Source organism: Megascapheus bottae, chromosome 17, assembly GCF_031878675.1.
Source record: "Megascapheus bottae isolate mThoBot1 chromosome 17, mThoBot2.hap1, whole genome shotgun sequence".
Classification (NCBI taxonomy): domain Eukaryota; kingdom Metazoa; phylum Chordata; class Mammalia; order Rodentia; family Geomyidae; genus Megascapheus; species Megascapheus bottae.
Window position 1 is genome coordinate 2,869,553 of NC_143525.1, and position 18,571 is coordinate 2,888,123.

Genomic DNA, 18,571 nt, shown 5'->3' on the forward strand with positions numbered 1-18,571 from the left:
AGGCCCTGAGTTCGAGGCCCAGGACTGGCAAAAAAAAGTTACTGAGGGATTAAAGTAAATGTAAGTACTACCTTAATTGTATAACTGTAACTCCCCCAAGCTCATCACCTTTTCAATAAAAATAAAATTTTTTAAATTTTATTGAGGGGTAACTCAGAAAAGATTTTCTAGACATAAGTCAGGGTGATTGAGGGAAGCACAAATAAAGTGATGTGAAACTGACTTTATAAGGGCCTACATAGGAGACACTGGCAAAAAGTTGGGAGACTGATACTTGGAAGTCATTGAGTTATTAACCTATGACCATTTAGAATTGCTTAAAAATTATACCATAAAATGAACAGTGATCTAGATTAAATGGTAAGGTACTGAGACACTTAAAAGAAATAGAGATTACATAAAAGTGGCTCTTATACAGAGGTTTTTCAAGATAATCTACGCAAGAAATAGAAAATTTAATCCGTTCATCAAGAATCCTATTCCTTAGTTCAACTACTCAGCTAAGCCTCCTTTCCTTCGGATATTTCATAATTACAAAATGTGCCTTTCAGAGTTTCCATGGTAATGGAAAAGCAATAATAACTTCAATATTACTATCATTACACTTAACTGAGTAGAATGATATAAAAATTCCAAATGCTGCCATCATAGAAAGAATGGCACTTTCCTACAAAGAATTCTTCCCAGAGCTCCCTTCATGTCTCTGTTCCTCAGGCTGTAGATGAAGGGGTTCAGCATGGGGGTCACCACTGTGTACATCAAAGCCATGACAGTCTCCTTCACCCTAGAATTATCAGCCGATGGACATAAATAGAGACCAATAATTGCCCCATAGAACAGGGACACCACAGACAGATGTGAGCCACAGGTAGAGAAGACCTTGTAGATGCCACGGGAGGAAGGGACCTTGAGGATGGATGAGACGATGCGTGCATAGGACACTGTGATGAGTAGAAATGGGATGACAACGACAAGGCCTCCCATGATGAATATCACCAGCTCATTCACACGCGTGTCAGAGCAGGCCAGCTTCACCAGAGCAGACAAATCACAGAAGAAGTGGGGGATCACGTGGTCCTCACAGAAAGCCAATCTGGTCACGAGCAGGGTGTGCAGCATGGCATGGGACGAGGTCAGCACCCAGGACAGCGCCACCAGACCCACACACAGCTTGGGACTCATGAGGCTGCTGTAGTGCAGGGGGAAGCAGATGGCCACATAGCAGTCATAGGCCATGGCCACCAGAAGGAAACTCTCCAGGTCTCCAAAAAACAGAAAGAAATACATCTGTGTCAGGCAGCCTGCATAGGGGATAGCTGGGAGTTGGTTCTGCATATTCTTCAGCAGTTTGGGCATTGTGACAGAGGAGAAGCAGAGGTCAGAGAAAGACAGATTGCTGAGGAACCAGTACATGGGTGTGTGGAGGTGTGCGTCCAGTCGGATGAGGACAATAATGAGGCCATTTCCCAGAATGGTGGTGAGATACGTGATCAGGAAAAGGGCATAGAACAGGTGTTGGTGTTCTGGCTGGATGGGCAGGCCCAGAAGGAGGAACTCTGAGATGACAGTTTGATTCCTTCCCATCATGATTCAGTCTTCAGTATCTTTAAGAAAAATGTCAGGAGGGGTGGGGTGGAGGAAGGGAAATGGGGACCAAGACATGAGAAATGGTATCAATGCTTGTGAAGAAATGCACCTTCTATCTGGTGAATATAATGTAACCCTTCTATTAATTACAATAAAAATATATGAAAAAAAGAAAAATGTCAGGCTACTTTAAAATCCCAAGTGAAAAGAATATACCGGGAGTTATGGTCTGTTAGATGTTCTGTAATAATTGATCTCAGTTAAAGCTCTCTAAACTTCAAATATTTATTGGCAGAACCTCTACGGTCATTAATGAGTTACATTTTCACTTTTCTCAACATTTTTCAGTTTTTATATTCCAGGTTTTTAACCATTTACTTGCTGCTGGGGCAAAAGTTATATTGAATTCAGTTACTGGGTCAGCTTGTTATTCCTGATGTCATAACTTGTCTCAGCTTTATTGGTTCCTTACATGTAAATATTTCTCAATTCTGCACATGCTCCCAAGAAAAATTCATTTGCCCAGTTGGGTGAGAGTGTCACTGAAAGCCCTGTTGAAGTGTTTGTCCATCTTGTAGAACTTTATACTCCATGGATGTATGATGGTCTTCCCCTGAAAATACCACAAACCTTATGGACAACAGATTCCCAATTAAAGTCATAATTTCAGGCTGTTGTTCTTTTTACCTCACCTTAACCCAGTCTCACATAAACAGAATCCAGCCTCACACTAGACTTGGATTTCATTGATTGCTATATTTCACCACCCACATCCAACCTAATAAGTCTTACATATCCTATACTTCTTTCTCTTCCTAATTCATCCATTCTTCATCCCAAATTATCATTACAGTAGACAAGTGTCTGTTGAACTAGTGAAGCAGCTTCTGAAATAATCTTCCTGCTTCTGCACTCCAATACCCTTCCTTCTCCAACATACTTCTTTCTCATTGTACAGTGTAAGATAAAAATCTTATCATCTCTCTTCTGATTACTTTGATAGATTTTAACAGTTCTTAAAATAAAAGGAACATTCCATTCTATACACAAAGAACATTCCATTACCTGATCCTGTCTTACCACTCCATCCTCAATGCTGGATGTTTAGATCATAACTGCTAGGCTTCCTGTTTTCACACTTGTTCCTAGCATTTTCTTCTCTGTGTTCCATCTTACCTGCCTTGCCTCCGCTTACTCTGTGGATCTATACATGGGACTTGTCCAGCTCAATACTGCCTCTCTCCTTAGACTATGTAAGAACGGTTGCTATATACGATCCTTTAGCATCTTGTATGCATCCCACAGTACTAATCACCCTTGATCACAGGTTTATAGCTGACTTCCCACTAGACTACATACCCCATACAGAAAATGCCATGTCTGCCTTTATGACAGACAGCACAAGGTAAGGTGTCCAGATTTGGCCAAACTCTAACAACAGTTGCCAGCGGACTTCTGGCCAAAACAAATATCCCTGCACCTTTAAAGTCACCAAAGAGTTACCAAGTTAGAATAACCACTTCAGTTCATTCTTCTCAGAACAAGAACTTACTACACTGGACCTTTCAGCCCTAAGAGTTGATATTCTGTTACAATTTCCATAGAGGTAAATTCTCAAGCACGGAATTCATCAACTAAGACACACTACTCTTAAACGTTTAGATACCTTTGTTTCAACACATTTATTGCATATGGCATTAATGTTAGTATGGTAGAAGAGACATGGTAAAAAATTTTAGTAATGGTTGGGTAAACAAAAAATATGCTTCCACCATCAAGCGCTTGTCTGAGTTCTTCTTCCCATACCCACAAACTATGTGATAGTTCATTTAATGTGTCAGTGTGGCTTGGTAATTAGCCTTCATTACATAATGGCACATGCACAGTCAACTGGAAAGACTTCAGCCTTATATAGAGAGAATTATGTTTCAGACCCCCTTTAGACTCAAGATTGTAATATGAAATGCCTTAGGCATCCAGCCCACTGGCTGGCGATATTTCAGAACTGCGAGCCCTCATAACTGTGAGAGCTCATTTCTTAAAATAATCATTCTCTCTGTATCTCTCTTGGTGTCTCTACCTATCCTATCTACACACACACACACACACACACACACACACACACACACACACACACACACATGCACACACAGATATTTAGGAAGGTCTTTCACCCAAAAAAAGATAGAAATACAGCCAACTTCCCCCTATAATAGTGCTTAATTCAGCTTCTGTAACAGTTTGCATTTGAACATTATCTTCTAGTATTACAGTTAATGGGGGGAAGCCTACTGGAAGTTAACACATGGCATCTCAGAAAATTGCTATTCTTAGCCCTGAAGAGACCCTGTGCCAAGTGTATGCCCAAGAGTCACAAGACAGAATTCTTACTTGCAGTTGCTGAGAAGGAAATGAGATTCCAAGCTCCCTGACCAACAAAACCAGAAGTTCTCAGTCTGGAGTGCGAGTCACTTGGGAATTCTCTTTTAAAAAAATCTGATTCTGATTGCGTAGTTTAGATTTTACATTGTTCATTAATAGTCTTAGCAAACATTGTAGTAAGTGGATGGAGTTAAAGTAACAAGGATGTACATTGCTTTTAAATTACAAGCTGTTGGATTTTCTCAGAAAAAAAATCAAACCCAATTTCTGACAGAGTGCCTGTCCAAAATTTTAAAACTCCACAGATTATCTGAAAAGAACAGAAAGCTTAGAGGTACAGCATTAATGCCTACCACCTCATATAGAAGTACAAAATCTTAATGCAAATGTTTCACAGTGAGGCTAATGAATGCCATCTTTAAAAATGCAACTGGCAAACAATACACAAAATACTCTTAGAATGCTGCAAAGACTTGAGAGACAGAAAAGTATAACCTAGAGAGATTGTCACGTTTAAACATCTATCCTGTGGATCATCACACAAAAATTAGACCTTCATTGTGCTTGGCTCACCTAGATGTCTGAGAACGACTCCTGGGCCCAGCCTGCAATCCTCCTCCTTTTATTCATTATATATATATATATATGTATGTATGTATGTATGTATGTATGTATGTATATAAATATATGAAACAGTAGTCTCTGTGGTCATAATCTATGCACCACTACTGCTACTCTCATTATACTCATCCCTGGGCCTAAGGGAACTATCTCCCAGAGGAGTCCAGATCCTAAGTAACTCATTAAAGACTAAGTAATTTTCCAAGACCTCTTCAGGACAAAACTTTAACGAGGACAAATCAGTGATTACAACCTTGATCATATCTGTTTATTCTTTTGTCAGTCCTGGGGCTTGAACTCAGGGCCTAGGTACTGCCCTTGGGCCTTCTCAAAGGCTAGCACTCTACCACTTGAGCCACAGCACCACTTCCGGCTTTGTATGAGTTATAAAGGACTCAAACGCAGGGCTTTGTGTATTCTAGGCAAGGGACTCTACCACTAGTCCACACTCCCAGCCTATATCTGTTTATTCTTTGGAAGATATCAATGATGGAGAAATGCCCATAGATGGCATTTATAAATGATTAATAGCATAAATTTATTAATTCATATTTTTAGAGATTGAACAAAAGCAATGGATGCCATAGGAGAGAATCTATTTCTGGATTCTATGCTAGAATTATGAATATGACTGCTATGTGACCACTTGCTTCTCACTGTATGACACCAGCATCATGAGCCTCAAGCTGTATGTGGGGACAGGTGACAGGGGTGATGGGGGAGATGGAGCAATATGGTGCTATCCTAGGTGCTAACCATCTTCCATGCCATTACCAATAGTGTACAGTCACATAGCCAGATTGTCTTTTCTGTCATTCCCTAATTCTGTAAAGCTGGCATGCTCACACTCATGTCAGTGAGTTGAGTTGCAGATGTTTCTGGTGGGAAGCCTTGCTGTAGTCACCCCGTTCCTACTCAGTATGTCCTATGAAAGAACTGCCTCCTGGGCCAGGAGCCTGGCCTAGTGGTAGAGTGCTTGTCTAGCATGCACAAAGACCTGGGTTCGATTTCTTGGTACCACATACCCAGAAAAAGCTGGAAGTGGTGCTGTGGCTCAAGCGGTTCTAGCCTTGAAAAAGCCTGAAGGAGCTGGTGGCTCATGCCTCTGGGCCTATGATTGTAGCTGCTGAAGACGTGGAGAATCACAGTTCAAAAATAACTCATGTGGGGAAATACCACGAAACTCTTAGCTCCAATTAACCACCAAAAAGGCAAAAAGTGTAGCTGTGGCTCACGCGGTAAAGCAATAGCCTTGAGAGAAACAATGGAAAATAAACCTGTCGCTCCTATATTCTTATTTTCCCAGGGTTTTATCATTTTATGTGCGATACTGCTTTGACTGTGGGGTTTTATTTTTACATGGTGTTTCATATTTTTAGGACATTACTTAATGACGTCCAAATGTATCAGTCTCCTAATATCTCCTATATGTTCTTTCTGAACAAAATATGGTATCATTTTATCTATTTTTAGTCTGTCATGGAGCTTGAACTCAGGACCTAGACACTGTCCCTGAGTTTTTCTGCTCAAGGCTACTACTCTGTCACTTTGAGCCATAGCTCTATTTCTGGTTTTCGGGCAGCTAAATGGAGATATGAGTCTCAAAGACTTTCCTGCCCCTTAGGCAGGAATCCTCGGGATCCTCAGATCTCAGCCTCCTGAGTAGCTAGTAGGATTACAGGCATGAGCCACTAGCCTTTGGCATAATTCTATCTCATAATTTCACCATATCCCTTAATTTCCTGACCTGCCTAACCCTAAAAAACTTTATTTAATATTTTCATGTAAAACATTTTGTTTTATTCTGAGTTCATAGCTAAAGGTTCTAGAAATTATGTTACTTACATAATAGATAAAACTAGAGCACATCAGGTCTTACAATGACATGTATTGTGTGTTTCTCTCTTGTTGAAGGTAGGGGAAAAGAGAAGACAACAAAGTAAAAGAAGGCCTAGTAAAGATGAGGAAAAGGAAAGGACGAAGGGTTGAGGATATAAAAATAATAGAGGAGGGCTGGGAGTTTGGACTAGTGGTAGAGTGCTTGCCTAGCAAGCACAAAGACCCAAGTTTGATTCCTCGCTTCCACATACATAGAAAAGTCCAGAAATGGTGCTGTGACTCAAGTGGTAGAGTGCCAGCTTTGAGAAAACCCAAGGACAGTGCTCAACCCCTGAGTTCAAGCCCAGGACTGGCCAAAAAAAGAAAAAAGAAAAAAAAAGAATACAAATACAATGCTGATTGAAACTTAGACAATGATATATATGCAGCTAAGGATAATATATATGCATCTAAGTAATGAATGTCTAAGCTCTTTTTTCCAAGATTGGGGAAAACAAGAAAAAAATGATTCAAATAGTCTGGAATATTAAACAATTTCAGTACTCAGCATGCACTGAAATTTTGGCACACCTTGCAAACTTTGACATCATAAGATTTCCTTTCCATTTTGTAATAATCATGAATGTTCAATAAGATCTGGAAGGAAAATTCTATCAAATGTGGAAAAAAATAAGAGAGTAAAAGAGATTGTCATGGAGTGAAATAAACACTTGCTTCTTGCATCATTTTAAGGGAACAGCTTTTAGGGCTCCAATGATTCAGTTCCCAGGTAAATACAAACTAAATTACTACTGTATCACAAAACAAAGTAGAACCTTTATTTAGAAGTATAAATCAAATAAAAGAAAAGGACAATTCATATATGAAACAAAAGGGATGTAATAGAGGCTAAGAATCAATGATGTGAACACTTTCGCAGAAAGATCAGTAATGTTTTTTTTATAAATACATTCATAAGACTTAACAATGGAATGAGAAAGACATGACAATCTGAAAGATAAAGAGCAGGCAAGCAAGTGTACAGGCAATCAGGAATGCTGGGATGAATTTGGTAAACAGAGACAAAATTGGCCGATCATCAAAGCCATCATGAAGACTCGTTGCATAAGAGAAAATTGATTTAGTTATTTATTTCCATCCCTGGGGCTTGAATTCAGGGCCTGGACACTGTCCCTGAGCTTCTTTTGCTCAAGGTTAGCACTCTCCCACTTGAGTCGGTCACAGTGCCACTTGTGCCCTTCTCTGTTTATGTGGCACTGAGGAATTGAACCCAGGGCTTCATGCATGCTAGGTAAGCACTCTACCACATTCCCAGCCCCAGACAAAATTTATTATTATATGTTTTCTACAAGTTAGTGGAGGGACACAAGGGCACAATGCCTATGTGTATCTGATCACATCAAATATTTAGAGAAATGAACTCTAGAAAAAGTAAATGAGCGTTTCTTCTTTGCTGATATTTTTGTTTTTCTTTTGTCTTGTGTGTTCATATATCTGACTTTGGGAGGGAAAATGGGGCACAGAAATGGGATACTTGGTGAACAAATGCAGCAGTGGTACTCACTGGACACTATGTTGAAAACGAGCTATACACGTTGTGGGTGACAGAGTGAGGGAAGGGATGATCTTGGTTTATTTTTAATGTACTCTATGTAACTTATGTAACTGCAACCCCTTTGCACATCACTTTTATAGTAGCAAAAAAATTAAAATGAAACGTTAAAGTTAGAATAGTAGAGAAAGTAACGCAATATTTAACTCTTAATAAGAATTAACATGGTCGTACACAGTCACAAGTATAGGAGAAAGTCGATGTGTTAAAAAAAAAAACTACCAGGGGTTGGGAGGCATGGCTCAAGTGGTGGATTGCCAGCCAATGGACAGAAGTGTCAGATACCAAGTGTAAGTCTCAGACAAAAAAATAAACATAAAAATACCACATGACAAATGAGTGAGGAAAAAAACGAGGAACTGAAACTTCAGTTTCAAAATGTGACAATGAAAGCCAATTGTGTGATTAAACTATGCTGGTAATTAAAAGATTTTACAGTGGGATTTCCATAATCAGTAGAATTAGTAAATGGTAATCTGAGTGGTTAGTAGAACCTCTTTGACATCAACTACATATCCGTATGACAACCTTCTCCTTTACTCATACTTCTGTATTTTTGTTAAATAGAATGTTTGGTAGTAAGCAGAGAGAAGTATAGAATATCAATAATAGCACTACCCAGAAAAAATGATTTTAAAATTGCAAGGATTACAAATGTATGAATAAGAAAATTCTCTTTTTACGGAAGACCCTTCCCAGAGCTCCCTTCATGTCTCTGTTCCTCAGGCTATAGATGAAGGGGTTCAGCATAGGGGTCACCACTGTGTACATCATAGACATGACAGTCTCCTTCACTCTAGAATTATCAGCAGATGGACATAAGTAGAGACCAATGACTGTCCCGTAGAACAGGGACACCACACACAGATGGGAGCCACAAGTGGAGAAGGCTTTACGGACGCCTCGAACAGAAGGAACCTTGAGAATAGAAGACACAATGCGGGCATAGGACACCGTAATGAGTACAAAGGGAATCACAAGGATGATGCCTCCCATGACAAATATCACCAGCTCATTGACACCTGTGTCAGAGCAGGACAACTTCAGCAGAGCAGCCATGTCACAGAAGAAGTGGGGGATCGCATTGTCCTCACAGAAGGACAGTCTGGACATGAGCAGAGTGTGCAGCATGGCATGGGATGAGGTCAGCACCCAGGACAGCGCCACCAGACCCACACACAGCTTGGGACTCATGAGGCTGCTGTAGTGCAGGGGGAAGCAGATGGCCACATAGCGGTCATAGGCCATGGCCACAAGGAGGAAACTCTCCAGGTCTGCAAAAAACAGAAAAAAGTACATCTGTGTCAGGCAGCCTGCATAGGGGATAGCTGGGACTTGGTTCTGCATATTCTTCAGCAGTTTGGGCATTGTGACAGAGGAGAAGCAGAGGTCAGAGAAAGACAGATTGCTGAGGAACCAGTACATGGGTGTGTGGAGGTGTGCATCCAGTCGAATGAGGACAATGATGAGGAAGTTTCCTAGGACAGTGGTAAGGTACATAGTCAGGAACAGGACATAGAACAGGCTGTGGTGCTCTGGCTGGATGGGCAGGCCCAGGAGGAGAAACTCTGCTATAATTGTTTGGTTCTTTCCTGACATGTTGTCTCCAGGACCTTTAAGAGAAAATAATATGGTCTCTTAAAAACCCATTTATATATGAATATATTTATATGACACACAATCTTGTATGTGTTCTACAATAATTTGTCTTACCTTTATTATACAAAAAGGTACCTTCAACTAAAAACAGGCCTTATTACTAAATCCAAGTCACCTCTCATTCCCATTGTCTTCACTTCTCATTAGGTTAACAATTTCCACTCTTCTGCCATATGTTACAGTGTGTCATACTGTCCCTTTATACTTCCACAGCCAGTCATTCTCAATTATTGCAATTGGCTTTTTTTATTGCAAAGATGATATACACAGGAGTTACAGTTACATACATCAGATAATGAGTACATTCTCTTTTTGAACAGTCACCCTTCTGCCAATTTTCTCCAGGTTTTCTCTCTCCCAGCCCCCTCTCCTACAACTTTATAGTTAATTTCAACATAGACTCTAGTGAGTCTATGAACTATGAACTCTAGTGAACTAGCTTATCATTTGTCCAACCATTTCTGTGCTTCCCCTTCCCCTCCACAAATTAGATAAACATATACAAGACAAAGGGTACACCAGTAAAAAAAAAGTGACCAAAGGGAATAAAACAAGGGAAAAAGAACTGCAAAGTACAATAAAATAACATTTGTTTCCATTTCTTGTTGTTCATTTTGATAAGCATCATTTTACATGGTTGTATATGCATAGCTATTGAGCCCTAAGAATATCCTCCCTTGGTCTTACTGTGTGATTTGTTGTCTTTTAATGTCCATTGGGTTTCCTTGTAGATTTGATTTATAGGCACATTCTAACTATTACGAATGAGAGACACTGGAACCCCTCTGCTATCACCTTTATAATAACAATTTTTAGAAAAAGAAAAATGCCTAGATCCACAATTATCTGGTTCATGATAACTCATCTCTGATGGAGTAGCTGTTCCTATTTTCCATTCCTACCTCCTACCTCCCTCTTCCCTTTGTCCCTGCTTTACCCTACTTCCTCTTTCGTGTCCATCAGGTATAAATTACTCAGCTAAACTTTCCTTGTTTTCCTAATAGAGGGTAGGCTTGCTTCTATGTTTACTCCCTGGACACATCCCACAATACTAAATGCCTGACTTTATATAGCTGATTTTCCACCAAACTGTAAATGCAAGAAAAGCCATGTCTGCCTTAATATGTGCAACAGGGCTAGCACCTGGCATTGTCTGTGAGTGAGGCTACTGTTTTATGAAAATATGTTGGCTGTCAGGTAGATTCCTTCAGGCTTAACTGCTACAAATTCTAATTCGTTAAAACCACTAGTTATGCAAAATTCTCCAAGAAACACTCATTAACATGGGCCATAGCTTTTCACTGGCTGTTCAACAAATTCCTGAGTGTAAGCTCACACTCATGGATTATCTCACATTACCCAATCACAATACTATGTATCCGAAACTGTTCCCATGACAGTGCTTCTCATCTCCCTCTCCTAGTACATGGGTCTGCTCATCCATGACTGAAGAAAGGAGGTGCTCTGAGAGACCTAATTCTCATATGGAGCGCCTGCTTACTGTATGTCAAATCCTGGTTTTGATTCTATCACCTTGGAGTATATGATCACACTGTAAAAATCCAAGCCTGGAGGCATGGTTCAAGTGGTAGAGCCTTACAACCATGAGGACCCAAATTCAAAACTCCAGTATCACACACACATAAAAGTTCAAGTTTTATCTTTTGCTGACTCTGATGGACTGTAGACCATACTTAGAGAAGACTGTACAATAGGTTTTGAAAGCACAGATTCTGTGCTATGAATAAATGAAATCAAAATTTCTTGGGTATAGGGGCATTAATAGAAAGTATTGTGAAGCTCCTTGAGTATTCCTACCACAAATCTGTAAGGACCCCTGGATTAAGTGTCTCCCTCAGAGGTTTCATCATGTTAAATGACACAGTCTTGTGATAATACACTAAGCAATACTAACAAATGCTATCATTAATAAAAAGATTATAAATGGTGAACTTTAATCATAGTTCTTTTATAATGTGGAAAGACTTGAAGGACAAAGAGATGGAAAAGGGACTGGATATCATACCTGAGAAGGCATCATGCAGAATACCACATGATCTGGAGAATCAAAGGCCTCAGGTTGGAAGGACTCTAAGGTTCATTTGTCCTCTTCACAACTCTCTCAGAATAGTTAGGGTCTGGCTCCTCTTTATTCTTTGTGTGGATTGGAAATAACAGCCAGGGTAGTCATCAGCTAAGTCTGTGCCACCCACAATGTACATTTCTCATTCGACCTATCCCTTCAGTCTAAGGATCTCCTGCATCCCAGAGGAGTCCAGATCCTAGAGGAACTCATTAGAAACACTCCCTCAGAGGCCTGTGTTGTGACTGATAACTCTTTCTGATCACACCTGAATATACTCTGTGGAATGGAAATGGCAGGAAGCAGCAGGTAGATGGATGCATACTCAAGGTTGCTTACAGGATGATAAGGGGCCCTGTGTCAGTGGAGGCTGCATTTTGGGGGAGAGGTAAAGAAGTGTGGTTGAAGAATCTATAAAACCATCAAGGGTTAGACTCTGAATGATTTGAAATATTTTATGAGTATAAAAATTACTCATAAGAAGTTTGGCAAGTAAAACCAAAAAAAAAACAACAACAATGTACCCATACGGGCATTTAGATATTTTGAGACAGAATACTACTGTTAAAGATGTGCTTTCAGGCCAGGAGCGTGGCCTAATGGTGCCTAGCAAGCACAAGTCCTGGGTTTGATTTCTCCATACACAGAAAAGGCCAAAAGGGGTGCTGTGGTTTAAGGGATAGAGTCTAGCCTTGAGAAAGCCCAAAGGCAGTGCTCAGGCCCTGAGTTCAAACCCCAGAACTGACAAAAATGTGCTTTCATGCATGCTGCCTTTCTGCCACAGTTTACAACCTTATCAGCCCATCAACATGGAGTCAAGTGGCCACGCACCCCAACATGTATAACTGTGAATTATAATATATTTTTCCTTCTTTAATTGTTTGTATATTTGCAACAGTGATGCAAAATTGACTGACATAGCTGAGCCGAGTGGCTCTTGCCTGAAACCCTGTCTACTCAGGAGACTGAGATCTAAGGATCGCAGTTCAAAGCCAGCCAAGGCATTAAACTCCATGAGATCTTTATCTCCAATTAACCTCCACAAATCTGTAAGTGGTGCTGTACCTCAAGGGGTAGGGCGGTAGTCTTGAGCCGAAGAGCCCAGGCCCAGAATTCAAGACCCATGACCAAGAAAAAAAAATGACCAACACATAAGAAAAAAATAAAAATTTGAGAGATCATCGGTGGAAGATGGCGGCGGTTCAGGGTGAGACGTACTGAGCTCCTGCCAAGATTCATGTACTGGCAGTGCAGGAGACAGTCCTCTACCAGAAATTGATCCTAAGTAAGCTTTAGGACCATAGAGAACTCAGGCAGAGAGGAAAAAAAGGAAGAATACCAGCGTAAAAAGAGAGCGTGGAGCTCCGCCGCGGAGCAACCGGAAGACAAAGGCTCTTCTGAATCAGAGCAGAGACAGCGCTCCACAGCAGGGCAGATCCGCCGACTGCAGACAGGGCCACACAGAGCCTGTGCGAGCCCAGAGCCGACACCCAGCCGTGCACAGACCTGCCAGCTTCATGGAACTGGAGAATCCAGCAATGTGTGAGTACCTCCGAGGAGAAGTTTCCACTTCTGCTGGCAGCATTGGGAGGGAGACCCTCCCCCTCCAGCTGAGAGCATCTCCATCTTGACTGCTGGCAAGGACCCAGGCCAAAGCAATTGGAGCCTGAGAGTTGTTGCTGACAGTGCCATCTTTCTAATTGGCAAAGGATTTCCCAGAGATCCCTTAGCCGGAAATCCGGCCCCAGCGCTGCTGAAGTTCATCCCCCTGCGCCGCCCGCAGACCTGGTAAACAAAGCCACCTGGGGATCTTTCAGCTTTGTTCTACCAAACAAGCAATCTCATCTGAAAAACCACAAAGCCAAATCACAAGAGAAAAAGACTTTGTGAAGTGTTTAGATCCCGAATTTAGTGGAGACACAAGTTTCCTATCCTGCTCCCACCCCCCCCAAAAAAACTGAAGAATACCCTTTTTTATTTTTTTACCCCATTTCAGTTGCATTTTTAAATGTTCTTATTTTTTTCTTTGCCATTTAACCTACACCTTTTTTTCTAATGTTATGATTCATTCCTTTTTTTTCTTTTTTGCTTTTTTTCTCCTCTCTTTTCCCGCAATCCTGCTGTCACTGTGGTCGTTCTAGAAATACAGTGACAGCTCTGGGTACAGTCTGAACAAAAACAATATCCATATTGATACAGTCACCTGCTTTTTAAACTCCTGGCTCTCAACCCTAGTATCTCTTGGGTAAGAACTCAGAACAGTGAGGAATCTTCCCTCACCTTTTCTTATTTTGTTTTTGTTTTTGTTTTCTTTGTGTGTGTGTGTGTGTGTGTGTGTGTGTGTGTGTGTATGTTCTGTTTTCTTTTATTTTGTTGATGTTTTGTTTCTTTTTTCTTTTTTTTCTAAAATTGGTATCATTGAAATCCTCTATATCAACCTCTCTCTTTTCTCTATATATTCTTCTTTATTACTCTTATTTTGATAAGTTTTATCTAAGTTCATCTAAACTTTCTACACAAATACTCTACCTCTTAGGTCACTTATCCTTACACGATACCCTTTCTTCATTACTATAATATTCTTACACTCCTGTATTATTCTTTTCCTATCTCCCTTCTCATCTTTCATATTATTTTTCTATCTCTGGTCCTCTGTTCATCCTTCAACTCTTATAATGCATGGATCAACATTTGATGGTTGTTGAGCAATGCTGTGTATCTAGGTGTTCAATTATACGCTAGGTCCAGAGGGACTTAAATACAATAGAGATTTGATTGAGGGGCTTATTGTTTTGGTCATAAATTGGTCATCTGTGACTGTATTAGATTTGTATGTAAGTGTACAAAAAGAAAGAGAGAGTGTTATTACCAATCTAAAGGAGCTAATATCTATTGTCAGACAACTAAAAAGGTCTAGGTTGGTTATATCTGAAAAATTATAATCTTGTTTAGTATTAATCTTACTCCCATCTTCAAATCGGCAGAACAAGAAACTCAAGAAAAATGTCAAATCACAGAATCGCATCTCCCACCCAACATAAACAGGCAATGGAGCAGTAAGTTGCAAATCTAGAGGAGAGCCTTCCAAGTGCTATACAAATGCAATTGATAAACATCATTAATGAAAAATGTGAAAACATAAAGAAAGAGATAAGGGAGGAAGCCACAGCTAAACAAGAGAAAACCATAAACAAGGTGATATGTGAAAAAGGGGAAGCCATAAAGGAGGCCATAATAAAGGTTTTTCAAAGAAAAATGGACGAATTTATAGAATCCACAAAAAAAAGGTGACTGAACTCCAATAAATGTCCAAACAGAATAAAGCTGCTGAGCTAACCACTCAAATGGAACTCAAGGAGCTAAAGAAATCCATACATGATCTAAAACAAGAGATGCAAGGCATCAAAAATGAGCAATTAGAAGCAAGGGAGATGAAGAATAAAGTGGATAGCTTTCATAGCAGGTTAGACAATGCAGAAGAGAGAATTTCCAGGTTTGAAGATACTTTAGTTGTTATAGAAAAAGAATAGAAAATGAGTCAATTCAAATCCAAGAAATATGAGAAAACACTACAGGAGGTCCAAGATACAATTAGGAAGCCTAATTTAAGGCTAATTTGTATTGAGGAGGGTCTGGAGAAAGAGGTCAATGGTATTGGAAATATACTTCAGGGAATCATCTCAGAGAACTTCCCAAATATCCAGAAGGGCGGGCCCATCCAGATACAAGAAGCTTTTAGAACCCCAAACAGACCTGACCAGAAAAGGACATCCCACCACCACATTATAATCTGAACTGGATCAATAGAGGCCAAAGATAGGATCCTAAAAGCAGCCAGGGAGAAGAGAACAATCACCTATAAAGGCAAACCAATCAGAATAACCCCAGATTTCTCAGCAGAGACCATGCAAGCAAGAAGAGACTGGAACAATATATGCCATGCCCTGAAGTCAAATAACTACCAACCAAGAATACTGTACCCAGATAAGCTCTCATTCATAACTGAGGGAACAATAAAAACATTCCATTCCAAGGAAAAGCTTCAACATTATGTAGCAACAAAACGAACATGACAGAAAATTCTCAAAGATGTTCTACACATAGAAAACCAACACAAATGTAATACAGAGAAAGACATGGCACCTAAAACTCATAACATCTAAGTACCACAAAAACTATCAAGACACAGGCCCTAATGAAAGCTTGTAAAAATGGCAGGAACTAATAAATATTTCTCAATGCTGACTCTCAATATCAATGGACTTAACTCTCCAATTAAATAACATAGATTATCTAGTTGGGTCAAAAAACAAGATCAATCATTCTGCTGTCTTCAAGAGACACATCTTACACCAAAAAACAAACCCCTTTTGAAAATGAGAGGTTGGAATAAACTCTATCAAGCTAACGGCCCCCATAAACAGGCTGGAGTTGCCATCCTCATATCAGATAAAATAGATTTCAAACTAAAATTAGTGAGAAAAGACAAAGAAGGTTACTACATACTACTAAATGGATCTTTCCTCCAGGAAGACATAACCATCCTAAATATCTACACACCGAATCCCAGAGCTCTGAACTTCATCAAGCAAACTTTACTTTCACTGAAACCATACACAGATCGAAACACAGTGAGTGTTGGTGACTTTAACACACCACTCTCACCTTCGGACAGATCAACAAGGCAAAAACTCAACAGAGAAATCTTAGAATTGAACAACTATATAGACCAACTAGATCTAACAGACATCTGCAGAATATTCCACGCAGCAACAACACAATATACGTTTTTCTCAGCAGCACATGGAACATTTTCCAAAATAGATCACATCTTAGGCCATAAAACAAACCTGGACAGATTCAGAAACACTGAAATTATTCCATGCACACTCTCAGACCACAAAGGCATCAAATTGGAACTGAACACACATCTCCACCAACGAAAACCCTGTAACTCATGGAGACTGAACAACACATTGTTGAATCACCAATGGGTCATCGAAGAGATCAGAACAGAAATCCAACAGTTTATGAAATTTAACAAAAAGGAGCACACAAAATACCAACTCCTTTGGGACATGGCAAAGGCAGTACTCAGGAAAATTTATAGCTCTGAGTGCCTACAATAACAAATTGGAAAAATCGCAAACCAACAATTTAATGTGTCACCTTAAGCTCCTGGAAAAAGAGCAACAAACCAGCCCTAATCCCACTAGAAGGAAGCAAATTATTAAAATCAAAGCAGAATTAAATGAATTGGAATCCAAAAAAAACTATAGAAAGAATGAACAAAACAAGGAGTTGGTTCTTTGAAAGAATTAACAAAATTGACACACCCTTACCAAATCTTACCAAAAAAAGAAGGGAGCATAACGAAATAAACAAAATCACAAATGAAAATGGTAATATCACGACAGAAATTACCAAGATCCAGAGTATCATGAGGGAGTACTTCTCAAACCTTTACGCCAACAAATTTGAGAATCTAGAAGAAATGGGATGAATTCCTAGCCAATATTAACAGACCCACACTGAACCAAGAAGAACTAACCCAACTAAACAGGCCTATTTCAAGCTCTGAAATAGAAGTGGCAATAAGAGAACTTCCACCTAAGAAAAGCCCAGGGCCAGATGGATTCACAGCTGAATTCTATAAGGTCTTCAAAGCAGAGCTCACACCAATACTCCTCAAGCTCTTCAACGAAATTGAAAATGAAGGTTCTTTACCAAACTCATTCTATGAAGCCAGTATAACCCTCATCCCCAAACTAGACAAAGATTCATCAAAGAAAGAGAATTATAGACCTCTTTTTTGATGAACATCGATGCAAAACTTCTCAACAAAATACTGGCCAACCGTCTACAACAACTCATCAAAAAAATTATACACTATGATCAAACAGGATTCATCACAGGGAGGCAAAGCTGGTTCAACATACGCAAATGAATTAATATAATTCAACACATCAACAGGAGCAAGGACAAAAATCACATGATTGTCTCAATAGATGCGGAAAAGGCATTTGACAAGATCCAACACCCCTTTATGTTAAAAGCTCTGGAGAAACTAGGAATCCATGGAACATTCCTCAATATAATAAAGGCTGTGGATGACAAACCCACTGCTAGTATTAGACTTAATGGTGAAAAGCTAAAGCCATTCTCTCTAAAACCAGGAACGAGACAAGGATGCCCACTCTCTCCACTCCTCTTTAAAATAGTATTAGAATTCCTAGCCAGTGCAATAAGGCAAGAAGCAAGCATAAAGGGGATCCAAATAGGGAAAGAGGAAGTAAAACTTTCCCTCTTTGCAGATGACATGATCCTGTATTTAAACAATACTATTGACTCTACTCCCAAGCTCCTTGAGCTGATTCAAAACTTTGGGAGGGTAGCAGGATATAAAATTAACCCTCAAAATTCAACTGCCTTCCTCTATGCCAACAGTGAGACAAATGAGGCAACATCAGGAAAGCAACTCCTTTTCCAATAGCCTCAAAGAAAATAAAGTATCTAGGAATTAACTTAACCAAGAATGTAAAGGACCTTTTTGATGAAAACTTTAAAATCCTGAAGAAGGAAATTAAAGCAGAACTGAGGAAATGGAAAAACCTCCCATGCTCCTGGATTGGAAGAATCAATATCGTGAAAATGACAATCTTGCCAAGGGCTATCTACAAATTCAATGCGATACCCATCAATATCCCAATGTCATTCTTCAAAGAAATAGAAAAGGCAATTCAAAATTTCATATGGACTAATAAAAGACCCCGTATAACAAAAACACT

General features: G+C 39.7%; 2 protein-coding genes across 2 annotated transcripts; both read right to left on the reverse strand.

Moving 5' to 3' along the window:
- Window positions 1-645: 645 nt before the first annotated feature.
- On the reverse strand, window positions 646-1,587 carry LOC150050818 (olfactory receptor 1E2-like). Its single transcript, XM_090351558.1, has one exon. It carries the CDS (start codon window positions 1,585-1,587, stop codon window positions 646-648), a length of 942 nt encoding a protein of 313 aa, XP_090207684.1.
- A 7,102-nt stretch (window positions 1,588-8,689) lies between these two features.
- LOC150050819 (olfactory receptor 1468-like) lies at window positions 8,690-9,640 on the reverse strand. Its single transcript, XM_090351478.1, has one exon. It carries the CDS (start codon window positions 9,638-9,640, stop codon window positions 8,690-8,692), a length of 951 nt encoding a protein of 316 aa, XP_090207604.1.
- Between the last annotated feature and the right edge of the window lie 8,931 nt (window positions 9,641-18,571).